We start from the raw sequence: 23,661 nt of genomic DNA on the forward strand, positions 1-23,661 counted from the left end.
CCCGAGGTAAGTATACGTCTCTCCGACATCCAGATGGTGTAGGTTGCTTCCATCTACAAGCTGCACATCCTCTCCGTATTTCCCGCATCGTCCTCTTTTGAGATGGACCGTTGCACATTTTTCTATCTTCAGTATTATACCGATTGCAGGCGTGTAATCTTCCACCATCTTCAAGGACTAATGGAGATCATTTTCTCCAGAGGTAAGAAGTTTGATATTATTAATATTGAACAAATGGGTTAACTAAGACCTCCAGTTCCCGGAGGTGTCACAGTTATAGCCTCGAGTATTTCTGAGCGCAACGGATATTAGCCTACATCTTGTGTACCCGTCGTTTAATCTTCCGAAAGGCAAGACCGGGATTCGGAAAGTGGTTGAGCGGCGCTGTACACGGCGGTGCTGATTTGCCAGATGTAAGACCATTATGAACTTCTGCATCCAAACAAGCCAGTTCTTGTGGCTTCAGGGGCTTAATTCTGTGGAGTGCCCTGCATTTCCTGATTGGTGGAATGATGCGAGTCTCCTCTCCAGTCACACCAATGGGTGTAGAATTGCCACTCATACCACTCTGTTAGCAGGCCGGGGAGGAAATATCTAACCCTGCCGAGGACGATGAGATACAGTATTCCTGAGATTTTGGGCGGAGAACATGGCATGCTCCGGATATGTTTCACACCATAAAGCATGCATTCTCGCTATGTAGCCTCTTCGCGCGGGCAGTCACTACTCTCACTTCTCACTACTGACATCTCTTAAAAATATACCACTTTCAGTTTGAGAATATACCACTTTCAAATAAAATATAACAAACATAGAACTACTAGAGGAACGAGGGTATCGTGTTAAGGTGGATGAAAAAAAGCAAAAAATCAATAAGTCTATATTGTTTCTGGGAAAAACTGTTATTTCGTAAATATTGAAACTATAAACAGTTTGGAACCCTTTGATCGTTGCCGTATAAAATATCCGAGAAATTTTTCCTAAGTTAACACAGAAATGAAAGTTTCGCAATTACGTTCTCAAAAATGAATATATAATTTCAATAAATCGTTTTCATTACCTGTGTTACTGCAAGAAGCCATATTCGTATCATTCTCTCCATGTGGCGATTTCGAACGTTCGTCATTTTGGAAAGCTTCATGAGAAAAAGCCACCAACTGAATACCGGGCTTTTTAGTCATATCTTTATTCGACAATGTTCTGGTGATGGTAGTTTGCAATTTTTTTAAGGGACTTTGATTATTGTTGATTCCACCATTGGATGGAGATTTCTTGGATGGAGATGGAGGTAAAGCTGGAATTTCTCCATTGTGCAGTTTTTCTTGCTCCCTTTCGAAATACTCGTACAGCCTGTTTGTCCACTGCCCTACGCCTCTGATGTGCAGCCACATGTAATCTGCCAAGAGAGAAAATTATAATTTTCATAACAGAAATATTTCATTCAGCAAAAATGTATTTTTGAAAAGATATCTTAATGACAACCGTGACACGAAATTGGACTTTTGGAAAATTTCAATTGGAATATTCAACTATTGAGAAAATCTAATAATTAGACATCTCGAAAATAATACAATATTTGTATTGATATATTAACTGACAGTTCCATAAAAGAATGTACAGTTTGATATCTATTCTGTTTTGGAAGTGCAGTCGGAAGCTGAAATATTGTGATAATATAACATTTGGTATAGTAGTTTAGATCACAAATAACCATTTTAGTGACCTATCGGGCCTCCAAGCTATCCATCAACAATGTTTCAGTGTTAAAAGAGCTAATTTTACTTCTACATTGTTTATTTCATTAAAACTATTTTAGGACTCTTCTGACAGCAAGTTAACCTATTCTAGATAACTGCAAAAAGTTTGGAATCGTCCACGCTCTGATATTTATTTACGTAAAGTGTTTGATTCCGACACATTTTGACTGGATGTCATTATGGTGAAGGAATTTGGAGTTCGTAAACAACTCCCACATGGCGAGTAGCAACGGTCATGTGCTACAACTACCACAGCAACAGGACTGGGAACCCTTCAAGGAGAAAAATGAAATGAAGAATATTTAATTCTAAGGCTGTTTCTTAAGTTATCATATTATCGGACCATTTATACATGAAATGAATCTACTTGGGAATAATTGAACATACTGAACACATTCAGAACCAATACTTTTGGGAGAATACTCAACAAGACCTCTATAGCTGGATATGCTGCGAAAACAGAGCCATGATTGATGGAATACTAGTAGTTCAGACGAATCCAAATGTGTTTTCAACAGATGTGACGTTTCAGCAAGATGGGACACCTCCTTATTGTGCCAAGCTGTTTTGAAGATATGGCAATTATTCCATACGGCGGATAGGCAGACAAGGTCTCTTAGAATGACGCGTTAGATCACCTCATATAACAACTTTTATTTTTTTGTGCGGATTTGTGAAATCTAAAGTATACGTTTCACAACCGATGGACTGCATATAGACTTGTGCACATTGCCAATTGCACTAATCAATTTATTGCAGAGTGCAGAAGACTGTTGGTTGACAGTGGAAGTCACAGCATTCTGGAAATGGCCTCTGACTCTATGCCTCCAACTGTCAACTACGAACTGCCTTATAAAGTACTGTTCCCGAGTAAAGAGGACTAGATCCTTTGGAAGAAGGAAATATTAAGAGCAGATAGTTGTTGGTTCACATATGGATTAAAAACACCTTCCGGTTCCGGTGCAGGTGTTTTCAGTCGCAGACCCAGGACAGAGATATCAACCTGCCTAGGAACCTATACGACTATATTTCAAGCGTTATTGAATTGTGTGCGGAGAGATTGGAAGAATTTAACCTCATACACAAGTCAATAAAAATATTCTTGGACATTCAAGCGGCGTTGGAAGCTCTTGGCTCCTACCGAGCAACGTCTGAATTGGTAGTAAATTGTCTAAAACGACTCTCCAGGATAGGAAGACTTAACAGATTGTTTCTGGTCTGACTCCCTTGTAAAGGAGGGTGCCGCAAGCAGCTTCATCGGACTAGAACCTGTCATTGGCATCGCTTTAGGCTTTGCCAAACAAAGATTGAACACCTGGATGGCAAGAAGATTTATGAACATCTGGCAGAATCTTCCAGGATTGGGTCAGTCCAAGGCATTTATTCATCCTTCAAAACTAGATACCAAACAGTTGTTGGACTACAGTAGGGATGAACTACGATATCTAACATGCCTTCTTAAAGGTCACTGTCATTTGAATCATCATATGCAGAGACTCGCACTGTCGGAAGACACTGTATGTCGCCTCTGTTTGGAAAATGATGAAACAGCAGAGCACATACTTTGTGCCTGCCCCACTGTGGACCGGGTCAGGTTTTTAGAGTTCGCCAGAGTCATACTCTTACCATCTGACCTGAAAGACCACTCACCATACAAACTAATCGGGCTTCGTTAAGAAGCTGGGTTTATTTGGTCGAGTGTGAATAGCCACAATAAACCTTTGTGGGTTGCGGTGGAGGGTCGAATTTGGATACTTTTGGATACGGGTATGAATTAACCTAGAAACTGTATCCATAAACATACAATAGTTTACTGAATTATAATATATTAACGATATATAACTATGAGGAATATAATAAGTCAGGGTTATATACATTATTGAAATCACGAAGCTGAATTTTGTTTCGTATTGTATTGAAATGAGTAGGAAAATATCAATTTTACAAAAGAATTTATTAAAACTTTCGTTAGTCTGTAAATAGAGAAGAAGTTTTAACCTGGGGTGATGTTGTCGAAAGCTACAATGGGAAAATTCTTTGTTCTGGTTGGAAGTTGAGTTGGAAGTTCATCGAAAATGAATCAATCAAAAATATTTTTATGAAACTCACCGTCTTGTTCAGGGGCACTACTAATTGTAAAAGGATGCCATTCGTATTTTGCTATCGCCGGTATTCTAACGAATATGTAATCTCCTGGGTGGAAATCGAACTGCAGCGGTCGCTTGATAACTAGATGTGTAACCTTTGAGGGCAAAAGCAAACCGGAACTGATGTATGTTTTTCCTCTTTCGGTGACGATGAAAGCAGATCTGTATATTCTTTCCAGGCCATATGCGATCCCTGGTATGAAGAACCATTTCCAAAAGTTTGGACCGTGTAGAATCAATAGTATCCAAAAGGGTACGTACATTAGATGCGTGTAGTAGAAAATCTGAAACGAAATTTTCAGCAAATTTCAGGAGTATCTGAGTACATTTCTGAGAAAAAATACATTTTTGTGAAGAAGTCAATGTTTCCTGTTGTTTTTTGGTACATAAACTTCCACAATCTGAAAAATGAACAGAGCTAAATCATTAGAGAGTCAAAGAAAGATAAAGTGCACTAAAGCGCGATATAAATCATTGACGAGTTTAATTGATCAGTAACGTCGTCGTATTCATAAATTTTGTCTACAAAAGGAATAAATAGTAAAAAAAACATTTATTTTTCCAGGAATGTAACCTCCATCCATTGTGAAACTCAAATAGAATGCGTGAAAAAATGTTTAAGTTAAACTGTTTCATTGAAAAAAAAGACATAGTAATGATGAAGATGTACTAAGAACTAAAAATTAGTTCGGAAGGTCCTAGGTAGCAGTAATCACACCACTCTCCTCAGCACTCTACGGTATTGATCAGATAAAAAAATTAAATCGTCGGGCGTAGAATTTACATATTTACTCAGGTTACGCTACGTAATTTCAAGGGCAATTGATGCCCTTGAAATTTCCACTCATTTATTGCAAAAAATGTTAAAAATTCATGTCTCTTCCCAATGAATGTTTATTAAAAAAATCTGACGTAGAGTGGCGTGGTTACGAAATTTCAAGTTTCTAATTCAAAGAATAATAATTTCGCAACAGGTTCTCGAAATTTAAAAAAGTGAATTTCATTATATGGAGAAGTGAAATATCTTTTATCCGAAGTGTCACGATAGCCCCCCCAATATATTTGAAAAAAAAAGTTGCTATCGGTCTCTCGGCGGCAAGTGATGTTACACTATTTTTTTCAAAAGTACTGAAAATTATTCCTTCATACAAAAATATTGTCCGACTCTGATATCTTGCTGGAAGTTGGGAGGGGGCGGTTCTGTACACAGAACAAGAATTTAAAAAAAATATAGAAAATTTAAGTAATGTTGTTTATACAGTGCCTTAAATTTCCAGGATTACGCTAACCAGCTCAAATATCTAACTGGTCTTTCTCATTTGGTTTTCGAAAATGAAAATATTCATCTACGCGAAATTTTTCAATCATCTCTGTTAGAATATTATCGCAAAATGTACAGAATAGTATATTGTTTCTGAACATCAATATCAATTTGGAAAATATTCCAATCGTAATTTTTCAATCAATAATACATTTTAAATTTTTATTGTTTTTTGGGTATATAACCTTCCAACAATCTGAAAAATGAATAAAGTTAAATCAATAGATAATCTTCTGAAGTGTATGAAGGGCAAGCTGAAAAGTTCACCCCGAAAACTTACTATGTAATATGAACCACTGCAGAGTCCAATTAGTCAGAAATGTGTTTTATTCATAAATTTTGCCTATAAATTGAAATAATCAATTGAAAAAATTCTAAGATCATCTCTCTCTAAAAACAATATGTTTTCATTTTCAGAACCCAAAATTTACTTTAAAGTTCTCGCCCTAATTTGTAAATAGCTGTATCAGAAAAATGATGTCCAGTTCTTGCTTATAATGAGAAGTTTGATAGAATATTTCAGATGAAAATTATATGGTTTTCTTTGTTGCTCATTTCAAAAATATTTTGGAATATACAGAGTGTTCCTTTGAAGCGGGACGATACAAATCAAACAGACCACCACAAATGCCATTATAAAAAATGCATGGATACTATTTAATTTAAGTGTGTTGAAATGTTGGTATGGTCTGAAAGTTACATTTCTCAAAGCAGGAGATTTTATGAAAAGCCATTTTCTTGAGAAACTTCGAATATTAAAAACTTGATTTTTTTAAAATATCACAGTATGCTGTCACAATTTTTTAGAACTATTTCATCTCTACAAATCTGGATGAGATGAAATAGTCTCTAAAACTGACACTTTTCAATTTTCGATTTGACAAAAATTGTCTTTCTATTTACGTATAGGCCAGCTTGGATTTCAACACTTAGGTACTGTTACTGGAATTTAAGATAATTGCAATGTCAAACTTAAAACTGAAAATCGTTTGCGAAAAGTTTGGAAAACATATTTTCGTTAAGTATTTGAGTGGTTAGAAGCATCGCTTTTCAATCATTCTATCTGCCGGTCGTGTGGGTTCAAAGCCTGGCGACTGTATAATCTTTTTTCTGAGAGAAAGTGCTAGGAATCGCACGTTGAAACGTAATACCTCGTTAATCCTTGGCTCGCACAAGTTACGACTTCTGAGGGCTGTCTGTTCATAAGGGAACGACAGCTGGTGAACGGCAAAAAACTTTTTTTGAATTTTTTAATTTATGAGAGTAAATAATTGAAAAGATAACAAAAATATTAAAAATTTATAACAACTGCTCATAGGGACCACTGGCTACTTCTGTATTTGGTTTTTAAATTCTACATTAACTCGCCTCAACATGCTGACTGGAATATTTTGGAATACGTCCCTAATTCTATTTTTCATATTCTCCTTTGTAGATGGGGGTGTTCTATAGACTTGATTTTTAATGTAGCCCCATATGAAAAATTCATTTTTGCCAAATCTGCTGAGCGCAGTAACTTTTCGAAGTGAACTTTCCAGTTTGCCCTTTTTTTAGATACAGTTTAGCACATTCTTCATTGATTCAACGTTGTTAATTTTCAGATTGTGGAAGGTTGTATACCCCAAAAAACGGTAAGAAATATTGAGTACTCCACAAAAATGTCTTTCAAAGAATATTTCAAATCATGCCAAAGTTGTAATATTTTCAAAAATCGACCTTATTCTGTTTACCTCTCCTTCCTCAATGATCATATCGTCATGATACAACAATAATTACGAAGATCTCTATTCCGAAAATTTTGAAGATAATGTTGAAGAGTTCATAGTTACATTTTAAAGGACTAAGAAAATGAGGACTGATAAAATTTCTTATTGAAATATGAATTTTTTGTAGAATATGAGATCTTCACAAAAATGTATTGATGCTAGCCAATGATGACACGAACTACCATTATGTTATTATTTAAAATGAATATTACCTCGAAACAACCTCCTCTCCTAACGAATGCCTGGGAACTTATTACTATAGTAATTAAAATCACCAGTAGTGCCACGCCTGTGGGATTTGCGACTCCTCCTATCAATCCAAATAAACCTGGTTTGGTCGTAAACAGCCATTCCGAAGCTGTGTAGTTGGCTTCATTTATAATGGGGTCATTCACCACAATGAGACCTGTGAATTAATTAGGAATTAGCAGAAAAACATTACATCTGGACTTTTTACATTACTTACTGAAGTTACACACATGCATAACTGTGTGTAAAACGCTGTAGCCAAATATAAACATGCCGGTCAGTTTGTGAAAATAAATATGTTGGTCCAGAGGTAAAATAGAACTGTAGCCTCTTGTTCGTAAGAACGTGATACACTGTCTAAGCATCAAGACAACGATGAAAGTACAATTGAAGTTGAGACACTGCCCTAAAAAACAAAGTTCATACATACCTCATCAATTGAGATTTTTGAGTAATATGAGCTCAAGACGCTGTACTGTGGAAATAATATTTTCTAACGGACGTGCTGTGCTGCAAAGCAAAGCATGTCAGAAAGGAAGCTTCCCAAAATTTTCAAGTTTTTATGGAAACAAATCGGTGCTGTCAATTTTTCTATCTTTGATGTACATTGTAACCAATAACTTTGGGTTGGCTAGATTTATTCCATACTTGCTACTATTTAATTCATTATTAAATGTTTCTAAAAGAACATGATAAGCTTTCTAGTGACAAGATATGAGTTTGGTGGATCTTCACATTTCTCTGAAATAATGCTACAAATGTTTACTCAGAAATAATCGAGAAAGGAACACTTTTTCTCACAGCGAATGTATTTGGTGAAACGAAAGATATCACCCTCAATAATACTTTGCATGTTTCCCAACTGCGAACTAATTTATTGTCCATTGGAAAAATTATCATCAAAAACGTTTTTGATGTTGTTCCTGCGGAAGTTTGATTTGATACGTTTGTCTTTGTTAATCTTCCTCTTGAAGATGATACTTGGTGATCGAAACACATGCCAAGGTGTTGAAATAACCGTTTGGTATTGGGAAAAAGCTCCAGTAATATTCATTACTACACCACAGGTGCATCACAAGTTTGTTAATCTGTTTCTGTTCACCCTGTATGAAAACAATTGAGAGTGCAATATGTAAATAAAGAAAAGGCTGTTGACGTTACGAAAAAGTATCTTCTCATTCCTGTATATCAAACAAAAACCAGAGTCTTGATCAAGTTGAAAAGTAAAACCAAGTCAGATACAGATGTTCAATTTCAAAGAGACAATGCAGTAGTTCTTGACAATGAAGAGTAAAACTTATCGCGAATCGTGTTGGTGATTTGAACTGAAAACTTCAAGTGCGATATTTGTTTCAAAGAAGAAATTTCAAGAACAAGAACAACGACAATGCTGGATCTCATTCATACGGACGTCGAGTGTTATGAACCCTCCATTGACGATAATTCTAGATGGTGCGAAGTACGATTTATTTCTTACAAAAGTGGGGTTATCGAAAAGACCAGAATGTTTATGGTCAAAAATTGAAAATGAAGAAAATGGACAATGAGGAAGAATATATCAGTGAAAACTTCAAACATCTGCTAGAAGAGAATGGCATTGTGTGACGTTAAACAGTACCGCACAACCCAGAAAAAAATGGTATAGTCGAGAAGTATAACAAATCTCTCGCTGAAACTGCACGTTGTCTTCTCATGCTGTTTGGCCTACCACTATTATTTTGGGCTGAAGCAGTGAATACGGCGAAGTATATACGAAATCGTTGTCCAACAAGATGCCTTCAAGGACTAACGCCATATGAAGTATGGTCAGGATAAAAGTCTGATGTCATCAGACAATTTGGTTGTTTAGTATATATCTTGAACAGGAGACTTGATGAAGATAAATTCGAGATGAGATGAAATGTAAAGAAGGCAGATTTTTTATATACTCAGAACAAAAGTAAGGTTATCGAGTTTGGATACCACTTGAGAAGAAAGTTTCATTTACTCGAGATATACAGGGTGTTCCTTAAACACATGCTAATATTTAAGGAGGTAATTCTTAGACCCATTTTAAGGAAAAAACGTCCTATGGACGTATGTCCTAAACGCCTTAAATTTTGAGATACAGGGTGGCAAAGTTTTCAAAAATAATCAGTTTTTTAATAATAACTGAGATAATTTTGTAGACATCTTTGGCATATTTGGTACATATGTTCCATGCCTCAAGGCGCATTTTCTGATGTACAATTTTCTTAATTTTCTCTGCCAGTGGCGTACGTACGAGTTTTGAAATGTATATTTTTGGCGAAAAAAATACTACGCCACTGCTTTTCTTGAATTAAAAATTATTTTTAAAATCTCCATACATTTTTGAGCACATTTGATTTGTTGGGTTTTCTTTGTCCGACGCATGGTTTTCGCTCAAAAAATTAAAAATCGCTTTACTTAAGGATAAATTCCTTAAAAACCTGATGCGGTATCGCGCATCGACTGAAAGCAAACTAAGAGATCAGATTTGTTGCAAAATAATTGAGGATCTAAAAGGTATTTGTTTGTTGTCAGATGCACTGTTCTCAATTAAAATTACGTCATAACGCAGCACCGCTTAATAATTTTTGAAAACATAAATTTAGTTATCCTGGAATAAATGACGTGTAGCAGAATTCATTTACTGCACCTCTTGGAAATATGGAGTTTGTCGATTATGTGATTTCTTTTAAAGATTAAAAGCAGAAAAAACAGCGTACCCACCATAGCATTAAAAAAGAATTCTCTGTATGTACAAACGTCAGTAGCTAATATTGATGTTGGTTTAAAGTAAGGTGTTGGTGTTAAAAACTGTCAGAGCGCATTTTGATTGATTTTGAAGTGTTATTGAAGTTATTTTGGTAGTCCGCTGTTTTTCTGAATATTAGTAAATATGGTAAATTATACGAATGCGGAAATGGCGCAAATGCATTACGTATATGGCCTTGCCGATGGTAATGCAACAGACGCCAGGCGCATTTATCAGGAAAGATATCCTAATCGTGCCTTACCAGATAGCCGGACCTTTTCAAATATTCATCGTCGACTTGGGGAAACTGGTAGTTTCAAGAAAGGGACCTCGTGTAGTAAGAACTCCTGAAATTGAGGAAGCGGTGCTGCAAGAAATTGAGGAACATCCTGAGACGAGTACGAGGAAATTCGCTAGAACTCTGGATATTTGTCATCAAATTGTTTGGCGTATTTTGGTGGATATTTTGTTATACCCATACCATATTTCAAGAGTGCAGGCATTACTCCCCAGAGATTTTCCACAGCGTGTGAACTTCAGTCAGTGGTATCTACAAAGTATTGCACTAAATCCGCAGTTTGAGACACAAATTTTGTTCACAGACGAAGCAAATTTTTCTCGGAATGCCATTCAAAATTTCCACAACAATCATGTGTGGGCTGAAGAAAATCCCCATGCAACACCAATTTTCGGTTATTGTATGGGTAGGAATTATAGGTGATCATCTAATAGGCCCATTTTTTCTACCAGGACGCCTTGATGGTCGTTCTTATTTACACTTTCTCGAAGAAGACTTACCTGGGTTATTGGAAGATGTGCCACTTGCGTTAAGGAATCGAATATGGTACATGCACGATGGCGCCCCTGCTCATTTCAGTGTAATTGTCCGAAACCATTTAAATACAGTTTATCCTAATCGTTGGATAGGTCGCGGAGGACCTCAACAATGGCCAGCAAGATCCCCCGATCTCAACAGTTTAGATTTTTTTATGTGGTCACCTTAAAACTCTTGTGTATAAAACTCCCGTTAATACTTTAGAAGATTTAAGAGAGCGAATAGTTGCCTCGTGTGAAACTATACGAAATACGCCGGGAATATTTGAACGGGTGCGTAATTCCATGCGGAAGCATGCATACTAAGTGCAGGTGGCCACTTCCAACAATTTTCATAATCAGTTTTGGTATTATTACTAAATACCAAATTTGTGCTATTCGTTTAGACTTACTGTCACAAAATAAAATAAAACTCGTTTTTGTGAAAAATTTTTGCAGATTATGTTTTCAAGTATTATTAGGGAATTGGTAATGCGTTATGAAGCAATTTTCAGATTCTCATTCATTTTAGAATTGATCTAATTTCTTGATTTGCTTTCTGTCGATTTTTATTTTTTTGAGTGAAAATCATGCGTCGGATTTTAAAAATGAAAGGAATGAGGATTTTAAAAATGATTTTATTTTGAAAAGAAAGCATTGGCGTAGAACTTTTTCCCCAAAAATATTCAATGCGAAACCCGTAGGGATGCCACTGTTTGAAAAAATACAAATTTGTGTACATCAGAAAATTATCATGAGTTTAAGGAACACCCTGTAAAATTCTCAGAAAAATCGGAGATATCTAACGAAGCATTATCTGATTTCTGTCCAGATAATATATAAAATTCTACAGAAATGGAAATATGCTCGGAATGTCTTACTTGAAACATTGAAATAAAACTTCTCGGAAATATAACCAATCTTAAAACAGAGTAGAGAGAAGGAGGAGTCGTGGAAAATACAGCCGGAATTGAAAACTTGGCAGGTTTCAATAAAGAGATGATTACGGAACTACCGCAATCTAGACGAGGTCCTGGTAGACCAAGAATAATCAGGTCAGGATCTAGAGGGAGACCTCGAGAGGAATATCAGCAGTTACCACTAATTATCAAGAACAGTGGAAAAAAAGGCAAAGTTTTATCACTGAAGTATTTATGAAACAAGCGTAAACTGATAATCAAGACAATATGAAAAAATGACACATGGATACTTGTAGATCGTCCTTGAAACAAGCATATCGTAGAAAGTCGAATTGTAATGAGGAACAAATAAAAAGCAGATGGCACCATTGATCGAAGAAAATCCCGATTAGTAGCTCTTGTATAATCAGATTAATTACAGCGTTAGGGGCTCGTTACGGAATGCATAATTATCAAGTAAATGTCACTTGTGCTTATTTGAACGGTGAGCTCAAAGAAGAGATTCATATGGAGCTACCAAAACAACTTTTTGAAATTCTAATAGCACTAATGGAAAACGGAAATACTTTGAAATGGCTTTCAAACAAAAGTAACAAATATGCTTGACCTACAGAGTGGTGATGAAGGGTGCCTTTTGAAGAAGTCTTTGTATGGATTACGTTGAGCTGGAAAAGCTGGTTCGAAAAGTTGGACATGATTTTGAAATCTATCAGAGCTGTACCAACGAACTCTGATTCATGCTTCATCATTTGAATAAGGGTGATGATTTTACTTTCATTGCCATCTATGTGTATGATATTTTGATTGCTTGACAAAATCTTCAAATTATTTCTGATGTAAAACATATAATCTCCAAGAATTTGGAACTCAAAAGATATCGGAAACGTGGATTACTGTCTAGGAAACAAGTTTTCTTGAAAAAGAGATAAAACTGCTTCACACCAAAAACGGATTATCATGGACTCGTTGCAATATTTTGGAATATCGAAATCCGAATCCATTAGTACCCCAATGGATTCAAATATTAAGTTGATGAAAACTCCGAATGTGACGAAGATGAAGAACTGAAGGTATCATAAAGAATTGGTAGTGTTTTTTGAATACGTTAGTAATGGATTTTCGTCAAGTATCTGCCAATTCCATCATATATCTAACTCACTTAGCTGTAACTACAAGGCCAGATGTGAGTTTCACTGCAATTGGACTATGGTCAAACAAGTACTACGTTAGCTGAAATGAAGCATGTACTTTGGAATCATTTATAATTCAGACAATGGACATCTCAAAGGATGTGTAGATGCCGATTGGGGCAACAATATAGATGATGCAATCGTATACTGGCTACTCGTTCATACTCGCATGGGATCATGTCATCTACCGTACATGGGATCCAAAGAAGTTGACAAAGAAGCCATATACTTTTAAAGATTTTTGTCTTAACTGGGTTTCATAAATTGAAAGCTATAACAAGTAATAATGGCAGTTGAAGTACCTTAACGCTTGCGGAAAATCCAACATCCAAGAAGTACGACAATTTATTCGTGAAGAACTGAAAAACAAGAAATTCCCAGTAGGTCATACTCCTGCGGAAGATATGGTTGCCGATATTTTAACAAGAAACGACAAAAACACAATGCGTTTTTAGAAATGTTAGGATTGTGAGTTTCAATCAAGTGTTAGATGGGATGAAATTGCATCCTTAACGATGGTTCGACATATATCTACCGAAGAAATACCCTACATATCGAAATATTGTGAGTGTGACTGAGCTGTTAAGTCAGATATATACAGACATTGATATTTATTTTTACGATACTGTGACGTTTTGCTTTTGTGAAGTTATTATGTTCAATAAAATTTCTTATAATTTTCTTTTCAAGTCATTAACTGATAGTTTCACTGCCTGAATTTTTTGGTCAACGGGATATTCTGGCGACATTTTCAGAATAAAAAAGTTTTCATCTAAGAAATACTCACCACACGCCCTGGCAAATATCGTGTACCAAGTCGACCCTGCATATTCGATGGCTCTTGAAATGAATAGGGCAGCATTGACAAGAAGGAAACCTGATAAGAATATCAAATAAATATGGTTGTTCCTTATATATGGCAATGTCAGTTGATACGGTCGATACGAAAGGAGTTTTCCTAATAACGAAGTTGGTTGCGATTGCGGTTTGGGAGGAACTAACCATCGGTCTATGCTGAAAAGAAATACATCAGGATACATTCCTATGATTTTGTTAGCATTTTCTTCATCAATTCATCTTTGAAACAAACTCAAAAGCAAGTATTAATCACTGAATTCAAGTAAAATTCCCATAGTAAATTCCCATTTGCTATGCACATACAGTGAGTTTCTAGATGCCGAAGTATCTTCCCTTGACTACTCAATTCCAAGTACAAACCTTATCGATAAATTCTCTAGTAGACCTCCATGTTTTTCGAGCTGGCTTTTGAGGGCTTCGTATGTAATAGCCCCCCTATTATTTGTATCAGCATCTTCGAACATAGCCATTGTCAGATTATCAATCTGTTCTTCGCTGAACTGCATTCCATTCTCTACCATGCATGCTCTCATGACATGCTGCAATTCCTTGTGCTGTATCAATCCATCGCCTGAAAAATGAAAACAGTCGAAGGATTAATTGAAAAATGTTATAATGTTCACAAACTGCTTCATCGGGACGAAGAAACTAATGGGATGAACAAAAACGTAGCAAACGTAGCAAGTCAAGAAATAATAATAATTTGAAACTTTACTACTTTCAAAGTTTACTACTTAAACTTTCTCACTTTTGAAAAAGAGGAACATTTTGAAAAAGAGGAAGTTTTCCAGTAAATTATTAAATATACAGGCAGTTTCTTTTATCCTGTAGTAACATTGCTATATTCTAAACTAAACCGTTACACATAATGAGACGATTGAATGGGAAAAAAGGTACTGTTATCGGAAACAATACAATGGTCGAAGAAAATTTACGGTGACTCTCGCCCTTCTCGAGTTATATGGGAAAACCAAAAATGCCGTTTTTCGTTTTTTTGAATGGAATTATTATTTCGGAGAATATCAAAAAAATGGAAAATGAAATTGTTATTGTATTTGAAGTGTACTATGACGATGTAATGATGAATATTCGATAAAACATTTCGTGTCAACATGGCCACCATCAATACGGACCTGTATTTTTATATCACAGATATTGATGAAGCAATAAATTCACAATCACAATCTTTTGTAAATTATTTCGATTTCTTCAAAATGTAATTCAGGTAACCCTATAAATTCGACAGGTAGGTACCCTAAAACAATGAAAATTCGTATTTTTTCGTTTTGGAAATTTTTGTATTGCCGTAGGCCTTCTTTCAAAAGGCTCATTTCTCCCTATTCACTTATGCAAAATCAATTAGAAATCCTCTTTTGGCAAGGAACATGTATGTTGAGCTATACCCGAATCATCGTATTCCGAACACCCAAATGAACGATTAGAAAAAAAATTTGAGGGACTATGGTGCATTTGACAGATAGAAAACAAGGAAATGTGTGGTTACTGGAAGTGGGAGGAATTAAGGTTACTGGAAGTGGGAGGAATTAAATAAATGTTATGGGTCAGCACATAAAAATTTACTCAGCGACAACATCTTTTTTTTAAATTTAGGATTGGCCAGTTACAAAAATTTTGCTAAACAAGATTGTTCTTTACGAGAAATTGCCCACGAAACAAATATAAATGCTGCAGGATACGCCAAGTTCTCAAGTTCTCAACGACAGGGATTACGGAAGGAGAGTACGATTTGCGAAGTGTTTAAGATTTAGACATAGGACAGAAATCAAAATTTTTCCCAAAAGTTCATGATAAAATAAATTGTTTTTCTGTTTGATTGTTTTCATTGATGGTGGTGGTTATTTCAAATGAAACACTATAACAATATCAAATGTGATATACCCTTGGATTGTGAATTTATCACTTTATCAATATCTGTAATAAAAAAGACAGGTCCGTATTTAAAAAAAAAGTTGATGATGGTCATGTTGACATGAAACGTTTTATCGAATATTTATTATTACATCGTCATAGTTCTCTTCGAATATAATAACATTTTTCCTTTTCCATTTTTTGATATTCTCCGAAATAACAATTTCATTCGAAAAAAACGAAAAACAGCATTTTTGGTTTTCCCTGTATAACTTGAGAAGTGCGAGAGTCACCGTAAATTTTCTTCGACCATTGTTTTATTCCCGATGATAGTTACCTTTTTTCCCATTTAATCGTCTTCGTATTTCTTACGGTTTAGAATATAGCAATGATACCACATGATAAAAGAGTTTTGGCCCATTTTTATATATTCAGAATTGGTCATCGATTACGAACACCTTGTATAACAAGATTATGAAGTGAAGTATATTGATGAATTAATAAACTTATGACAGGTATCTAATAATGTATAAATATACATATAAATACATAAATATAAATATATTAAATTGAGAAAGTGTAGAAAAACGCCATTATTTTCATTAGATGAAACGTATTATAAAAAAAATATTTGCCAGTTTGCAAGAAATGAATCCTACTATTTCCCAAAACTCAGCTAACCAACTTACACATATAACATTAATGAATTCAGTTATACAGTGTGTAAAAGCCAAATGGAATAAATTCATTTCGGTTACCACCTCTACCTTTAACCCCTTTCGAATGACAAGTTCAACCCCCAATTTTTTAAATGGGAAGTAAAGGTTTGTGATATATTGTTTGAAAGGTCTCTTCATTCTCTATTCAAAAATGTTATCGCTTCCAAGTTAACGAAAAGTGGATGTTCAAAATGTTCACCGCGAACGTCTTGGCAACATCCTAATCTCAAATAAAACTGTTTTACATTATTTAACATATCAGGCGTGACCGACCTAATCGCAAGCATTATTCGTTCTTTTAGGTCATTCAAATCTGAAGGTTAAGTTTTGTATACATTGTTCTTTACATATCCCCACAAAAATAAATCTAATGATGGAAGATCAGGTGATTGGGCTGATCATTCAAATGATCCTTGCCTCCCTATCCATCGATTGGGAAATGTTGTATCGATGTATTGCCGGACATGAACTTAGTAATGTCTTGGTGCTCCATCCTGCTGAAACCATATCATATTCACTGGAACTTGAGGGTTTCCTGGATCAGGATATAAATTTGCTAAACTTGGAATGACATCATTTTGAAGTAGTGCCAAATAATTATCGCCATTCAAGTTGCCCTCAATGAAAAAGGGACCAATGGTATGGTTTCCTACAATCCCTGCCGAAACATCAACCTTTTGAGGGTATTGCGTGTGTTCTTCTCTCATCCAGTGAGGATTTTCCGTTGATCAGTAGCGGCAATTTTGCCGATTAGCATGACCCTTAAAAGACAAAGTACACTCATCAGAAAACATAACGTCTTCTCATTGGATGATATTGTTATCCAGTATGTCCATCATTTGCTCACAAGAATGAGTTCTTTAAGTAGTTTACTATCGATGTACGGCTAACATTGAATGAAGTGGATGCCTGTCTACTCGATGTATGTGTGTTTTCTTCAAACTCAAGCATCACATCTAATTTGAGTTCATCACTCATTGAAGGTATTGCCAGCTGCTCCTTTATCTGATCCACACGACCAAGCTCGCGAAACTGCTTCTTTATTTTGCATAGTGTTTCTTGATATATGGGCGAGCTACTTTCTGTTGTGTTCGGGGTTTATCTCCGTAACCAATCATTTGTAATATTGTTATTTTATGTTTTACCGTTAATCTAACCATTTGTCAGACTTGAAGTTAACGAACTTTAAACTTAAATAAAATACTGACAACTATTGTTGTAACATTGAAAAGGCGTTCAAAACTAACGTTGCCACGGAAATTATTTAGTTTTTTGAAGAATACCATCTGAATAGAACATTGCCATGCTTTTTGCTTACTTTCTTATTATCAATACCTTAACATGAAATAAGATTTGAGTATATTGCAATAAGTTTTGAGTGTATTTTATCGAATTTCCGTAACCAAATGATTTCAATTTATTTAATCTTAATTGTTTATTTATGAATATTGTATTGCATTGATTGTATATTTATGAATGACAAAACACGAAACGAATAAATGAATCAACGAATTCTATCAGACTTACCGTCTAAGTCATATACTTTGAAGAGAAACCGAATTTTATCTTCCGCTGTTTGACCAGCAAATTGATGCATGGCATCTAGAAACTCCTTCAGCGAAATGGATCCAGAGTTGTCCTTGTCGAAAATTTGAAAAACTCTGTCCGTGAAAAATGGCTGAAAACAAAATAAATAAGTCAAATATTATGAGTTAGTATTGGAACCTTTGGGGTAGAATAAATCCAACAAAAACACTTTTTCTACTCAGCCGAGCTGCAACATTCCTTTCGATTCTCATATCACCAAACAAGTTGATGTCAGCTGGAGTTGAACTACACTGATTCCTCAATTCTAATTTCACCTACTTGTATCCAATAGAATGAATCCTCACTTCAACGTTCAGTCACATATTCTTGACTGTCTGATTCATGAAGAAGTATACAATCAGCTAATTTGAATGGGACACTCGTCATTGTTTTCAGTTCTAAAGCCACACGAATCCAAAAGTACGGTGTCAAGTACCGAGGACTATGATCTGAAGAGTGTTGAGTAACACAATATTTTTTCTACGAAATCATATAAGCCCGGCGTATTTTTTAAAAAGAGTTCTAATACTAGTTTTGTCCAACCAACATGTTATTTTTCACACCATTCGCAGCTTATTTCATGATACCCAGACTTTTCAGATTGAATCTAGGGTAACAATTCTTTAGACCAGAAACTGTAGTCATGTTGTTATTGTTGTGGATAATAATGAGAGAGTTAGGAATTTTTGTATTGTTTGTATTTACCTCAATTTCTAGACTCTTATAGCTAAGACATCCTAGACTGGTAGCTCTTCATAGTTTTCAGTTTCATAAGTGAACTTAGTATTGTAGCCTGGCCAATGACATGATGGAATTCTGGACGGACACATCAGGGGTCGCTTTATATGCATTTCCCATGCAACCACAAGACTACTTATCAAACTGGCAAATCGACAGATTCAACATTACACAACCGTGTCGACAAAATCACTCGATCAATTACCAATAAAGAGATTTCGGTGGCCGTATTTCTTGATATCGAAGGAACATTTCATTTTAATTGTCAGAAATGTACAGCTGAATAAAGATAACGTTATTCTGAATATCATCAAAACTACATATAACATTAAAAATTGAACAATACCTATCACTAATGAAAGAATAAAATAATTCATTAAAACCAAAAAAAATATCAATTTCAATAAAAATTTAAACGAGAGATTCCAGACGCTGAACTTTACGTAACTCTACGTAACTCTACGCAACCTTATTTAGATAGGAAAATATCGCTTTTCCTGTAGAACAGCAAATAAGGAACTCGCGTTCCCTGGGGTTTCAATACGTCTTCATTTTGCACGGTCTTGACCGAAGAATCGTCGTACCTAATCCAGCAATTGTAGCCGACGTGGAAGGCATCGGTCACGTAGTGTCTAATGTTGGCATTTTTGCCTTCATGGTAAACGACGGCGAATAGCTTGTTATGTCTCTCTGTTGGAGACTGTGTTTCCGACGATATCAAAGTCGAATCAAACTTCAAGTCGAATTCAAAATCAACAGCCTTGATAATCTTCGTGCAACCGTAGTTACTGTATTTGAAAAACTTCAGATGCAAAATAAGGATAACGGGAAGTTTGCAGAGCGTAATTTGTTCCCACGCTTCGACCTTCTCGTTTTTTTTCGACGAAGTCACTCCCTCTAAAATGTTCTTGGAGACAAGTACCTTAAGCGCTTCTCTGACGGTCTTCACTTTCTCAATGTTGAGTGGCAGGGTGAGGAAAGGCTGGGTATTCTCAGTAATGTGGTCCACGTTGCGATGAATGCTCGACTTCAGTTGCCCCCCGAAGATGTCACTCATCGGTGTATTGGTGAAGTTGATCCTTCTGTTTGAATGTCCTTTATTTTTCGATTCTATCATGTTCCATAAATTATTTGAATCATTGCTCAACATTTGACAATACACTACCTGTATCAATTGTCTCAGCCTTGGATGAAAAGGGCACAGAATTGACCGTAACTGGATGTATCTACACCATACTCGTAAAGAGAACTACTAACACGACTCCTGAACCAAAAGCTGTCCCAGGCTGATGTACTATCCTCGATTTTGTGGTCACTCCTGATGTCCTTGACAGAAGAGAAGTGTCAGAAAGATCACGTTGGAGAGTGTAGCCTGTAATATCCTCCAAATAATGCAAGACGATGTTCATAGTTGATGCCATAGGAGGAAATGTATGTTATTGAGCCCGGCAAAACTGTGACAGTCTCTTCCACTATGAAGTGGAATATGGATGACTCAACTTCATTTTTCTTTACAGGTGAGGCCTCTCTATTGACAAATTCATTGGATGTGTGTTTTAATTGTCTGACCATTGCCTGCTACTGCCTGATGGCCGAAGCTTCACAGCAATCGTCTTGGGCGGAGCTACCTGCTGTACATAGTCAGGTTTATCTGGTGCCATTAGCACCACACCGTCAGCCAGCTTGGAAATCCCTCTTGACTCACCTTAGGTTGGACCTAGCCTAACCACCTCCTCTCCACATCTTTTAAGAGAAAGAGGCTAGATGGACAACATTGAGATTCGTGAATATTGCCAGTTACCCAAAACAGGCTTATGCGAAGCACAGCAGACTATTGATTGACTTCGAAAGTTGCTGCATTCTGGGAATGATCTTCGACTTGATGCCACCAAATGTTAATACGCCAATATAATAATTAAGAACTGCCCAATACCATCATCATCTAAGATAGAAAGGTTTGGATTCTCCGGGGGAAGGACATACCAAGAGCAAAGAACTCTTGGTTCACTGATGGATCAGTCGCAGAACGAGGAGATATCAACCTGCCAAGTTTAGCGACCGTATTTTAAGTATTTGAATCGTGTATGGAGCACTTTGCTCTCATAGAACAACGTCCGAGTTGGAAGTGAACTGTCAAAAAAACTGTCACCAAATTACATCTCCAAGTCAGCTTTCGTGATGTAAATATGAAGGGGCTGAAATTTGTTAACTGTGATAAAATTTACAAGAGAACGAAATCCGGGATAATATGCTGTTGTATACTGGATCATGAAGTACTAAACGTTTCGTTTGCTACTGTGGCAGACATCATTATGTGCGTCGACTACGAAGATGAAGGTCATATCTCGAAGTCTTGGGTGGTTGAGAATTTGATATAATAATGAAAATACAATGTGTTATTGGATAAATGAACAGAATATTTACGTCAGAAATATTTTAACGAATAACCTACATTCTTCGAAGTGACGATGTTTTTGAACTCCTCTTTTTTGATTTCCTTTCCATTTCCAACGGTTTCCCTGAATAATTGCTCTAATCTATCCAAGCTGCCTTTATCGATACCCGTACGAGGCCTGAAATATACAAATACCACTATTATTATGAAACGAGCCATTTCAATCAATTTTATGGATATGCAAAAATACCGCAGAAAATCTTCAAAACACTCTTAGAGTTGTACCTACTTGCGTGAAATTGTTGTAAGTTGTATTATTTTAGTAAAATGGTTGCAAAAGTTCTTTTCACGAGAACTCTGAGTACTAGAAATGATTTTTTATTGATTGTAGTTCAAGGAGTATTGAGATGAACCTTAGAGTCACGGTCAACTGTAGTTCTTGGCTTATGTTCAAATGACTAGGACTAAGTCATTTGAACATTTCCCATGAAAGTATCTTCCTTCGATGTTCTGAATTGTCAAGGTTATTTCTTATGTTTGAGTTTCGAATAAGATGACTGAAATCAATAGAAATTTTAACTATTGGCACCATCTTGGGGCAACTAACCCATTAAGTCTACAACAATTTCTGAAATAAAAGAGCATCCCAGCATATACACTTGTGCCAATAGTTAAAATTTCTATTGATTTCAGTCATCAATTGATTTTTGATGAATGATGTTAAATTTGTTGATAATTGAACTATCCATTCGGTTGTTTGCTATTTGGCTAGTTTAATGAGGACTGGGTGAAATGAGGTAATATTGTTTTTTTGTGTGGGTGTTCCAGAAGAGGGAATAACATTAGACATGTATGTGTATGTCAATAATAATAAAAGCGATTTAAGTTTTTATATCACAATAGAAGAAGAAAAGGTATGAATAACTTCTCAAAAAAATGAAACAAAATTCTTGTCTCATCATTGTTCAATCTATATTGAGATGTTTCCCGCAAAAAGAACCGATAGAGTGAATTACTTTGTTAGGAGGGAAAGATCTGAAAGAGAGTATTGCGAACAAAGCCTCAAGTGCATATGATACCATCCCCTGTGGAAATGAAATAGAGATCCAAGAAACTAATAAGCCCATGAGGCTGACTGTTTTCGGGAAGAAATGAACAAATCACACGGCTCCCAAATAGCTGGAAAACCCATAGTTCAAAGTTATCATTGAATTCAAAATGAATAGTTATCAGTAGTATTTTGTAACCGTTGATAAAAATATCCGATTTCACATCCCAACAATGTAGGCTGGTTACGAACTTGAAATAAACATTGACAACTTGTGATATAAGAGACATACTTACCTTGTATTAGTTATTGTTGATAAAAATTCCATTATGGCATCAGACGATATTACTCCAGAATTTTCTTCATCGATCAGTCTAAACAATTTATCCAAAATCTGAAAGAAAAAAAATTACTATCACTTCATTTTTCCAAAATTGAATATATATATATATATATATATATATATATATATATATATATATATATATATATATATATATATATGGCGGCTTTCTTGTACGTGAAACTTAATAAATTCTATCTCATATGCAAGGGTCGATCGAAAGCAGAGATCTATACAGTGAAATCCATAATAATTTGAATACGACTGGAGAGATGAACTTGAAAAGTGAAAAAATATACTATATAATGTTTTGCTTCTGGTTGAAGCAACTTCAAAAGCAAGGTTTGATTTAATGTTTAATGATATATTTCTTTCATCAGAATAAAGTAATCAATATTTTTTGTATGATGATGGAGACCTGGAAACCTACACATGTTTTACCCAAATACCTCCTGAAAATAATCACCCCTTCAATTTAAATATTAATCAGTCTTCCTTTTCTCAGAAGTTCGAATTCAAGTGACTAAGGATTTGTAATAAAATGAAATGATTTCTATTCCTCTGTAGAAATCGAGGAGATTGCATTTGTTCACAAAAAAAATAACAGTTTGTTGCGCAAATAGGTAGGTAAAGTCTCTTATATTCTAGATTTCTCAAAATGGTGTGAAGAATAGTAAACTTTTCCTCTTTTCTTAAGATGAATGGAAAAAAATCGGAGAGGAATTAATGTTTATACTCACCCCTTTAGCGTGAAATATTTGGTAAAATTGATCCAAAAATATTGGTTTTTCTCCGCATAGACAAAATGCCACACTTTCCAATTGTTCTGCAAAATCAATTTGCTTTTCATTACTGAAACAAAAAAAATTCCGGCTATCATAACTGTATAAGTCTTGAATATCGCAACATCAACAATCAAAACATTTGGTTTTTTCTTATTTGAAATTTCTCATAACATATTTTGGATGAAAGTACGAAAGAGGCGCTAATAAATTTTGGTCTATAAATCAATATTTTTTATTTATTTTTCATAACAACTGAGATATTACATTTCACATGTTCATGAATTCACCTCAATGGAAAAACACAACGTGACGGTTTGAGTTATCAGTAGCGAACAGCCCCGGTTTCGCACGGGTAGCATCACCACCCCGAGCTCGCACGGATATCATCGTTATATTTT

General features: G+C 35.5%; 1 protein-coding gene across 2 annotated transcripts in view; it reads right to left on the bottom strand.

Moving 5' to 3' along the window:
• Nox (NADPH oxidase) overlaps positions 1-23,661 on the bottom strand; it is a 439,945-nt gene that overhangs the window by 25,357 nt on the left and 390,927 nt on the right. For both annotated transcript variants that reach the window (XM_074181192.1, XM_074181191.1), the window contains exons 4-13: positions 23,219-23,330; positions 22,432-22,529; positions 21,145-21,265; positions 17,895-18,045; positions 14,140-14,350; positions 13,709-13,935; positions 7,458-7,646; positions 7,204-7,397; positions 3,867-4,188; positions 1,061-1,396 (exon numbers count right to left, since the gene is read on the bottom strand). In XM_074181192.1, coding sequence (XP_074037293.1) covers positions 1,061-1,396; positions 3,867-4,188; positions 7,204-7,397; positions 7,458-7,646; positions 13,709-13,935; positions 14,140-14,350; positions 17,895-18,045; positions 21,145-21,265; positions 22,432-22,529; positions 23,219-23,330 — 1,961 coding nt within the window. The remainder of the gene's footprint in view (positions 1-1,060; positions 1,397-3,866; positions 4,189-7,203; positions 7,398-7,457; positions 7,647-13,708; positions 13,936-14,139; positions 14,351-17,894; positions 18,046-21,144; positions 21,266-22,431; positions 22,530-23,218; positions 23,331-23,661) is intronic.

The sequence above is a fragment of the Leptinotarsa decemlineata genome, unplaced genomic scaffold, assembly GCF_025532065.1.
Source record: "Leptinotarsa decemlineata unplaced genomic scaffold, Ldec_3_MD MMD2_tig00026307_RagTag_RagTag, whole genome shotgun sequence".
NCBI classification, from domain to species: domain Eukaryota; kingdom Metazoa; phylum Arthropoda; class Insecta; order Coleoptera; family Chrysomelidae; genus Leptinotarsa; species Leptinotarsa decemlineata.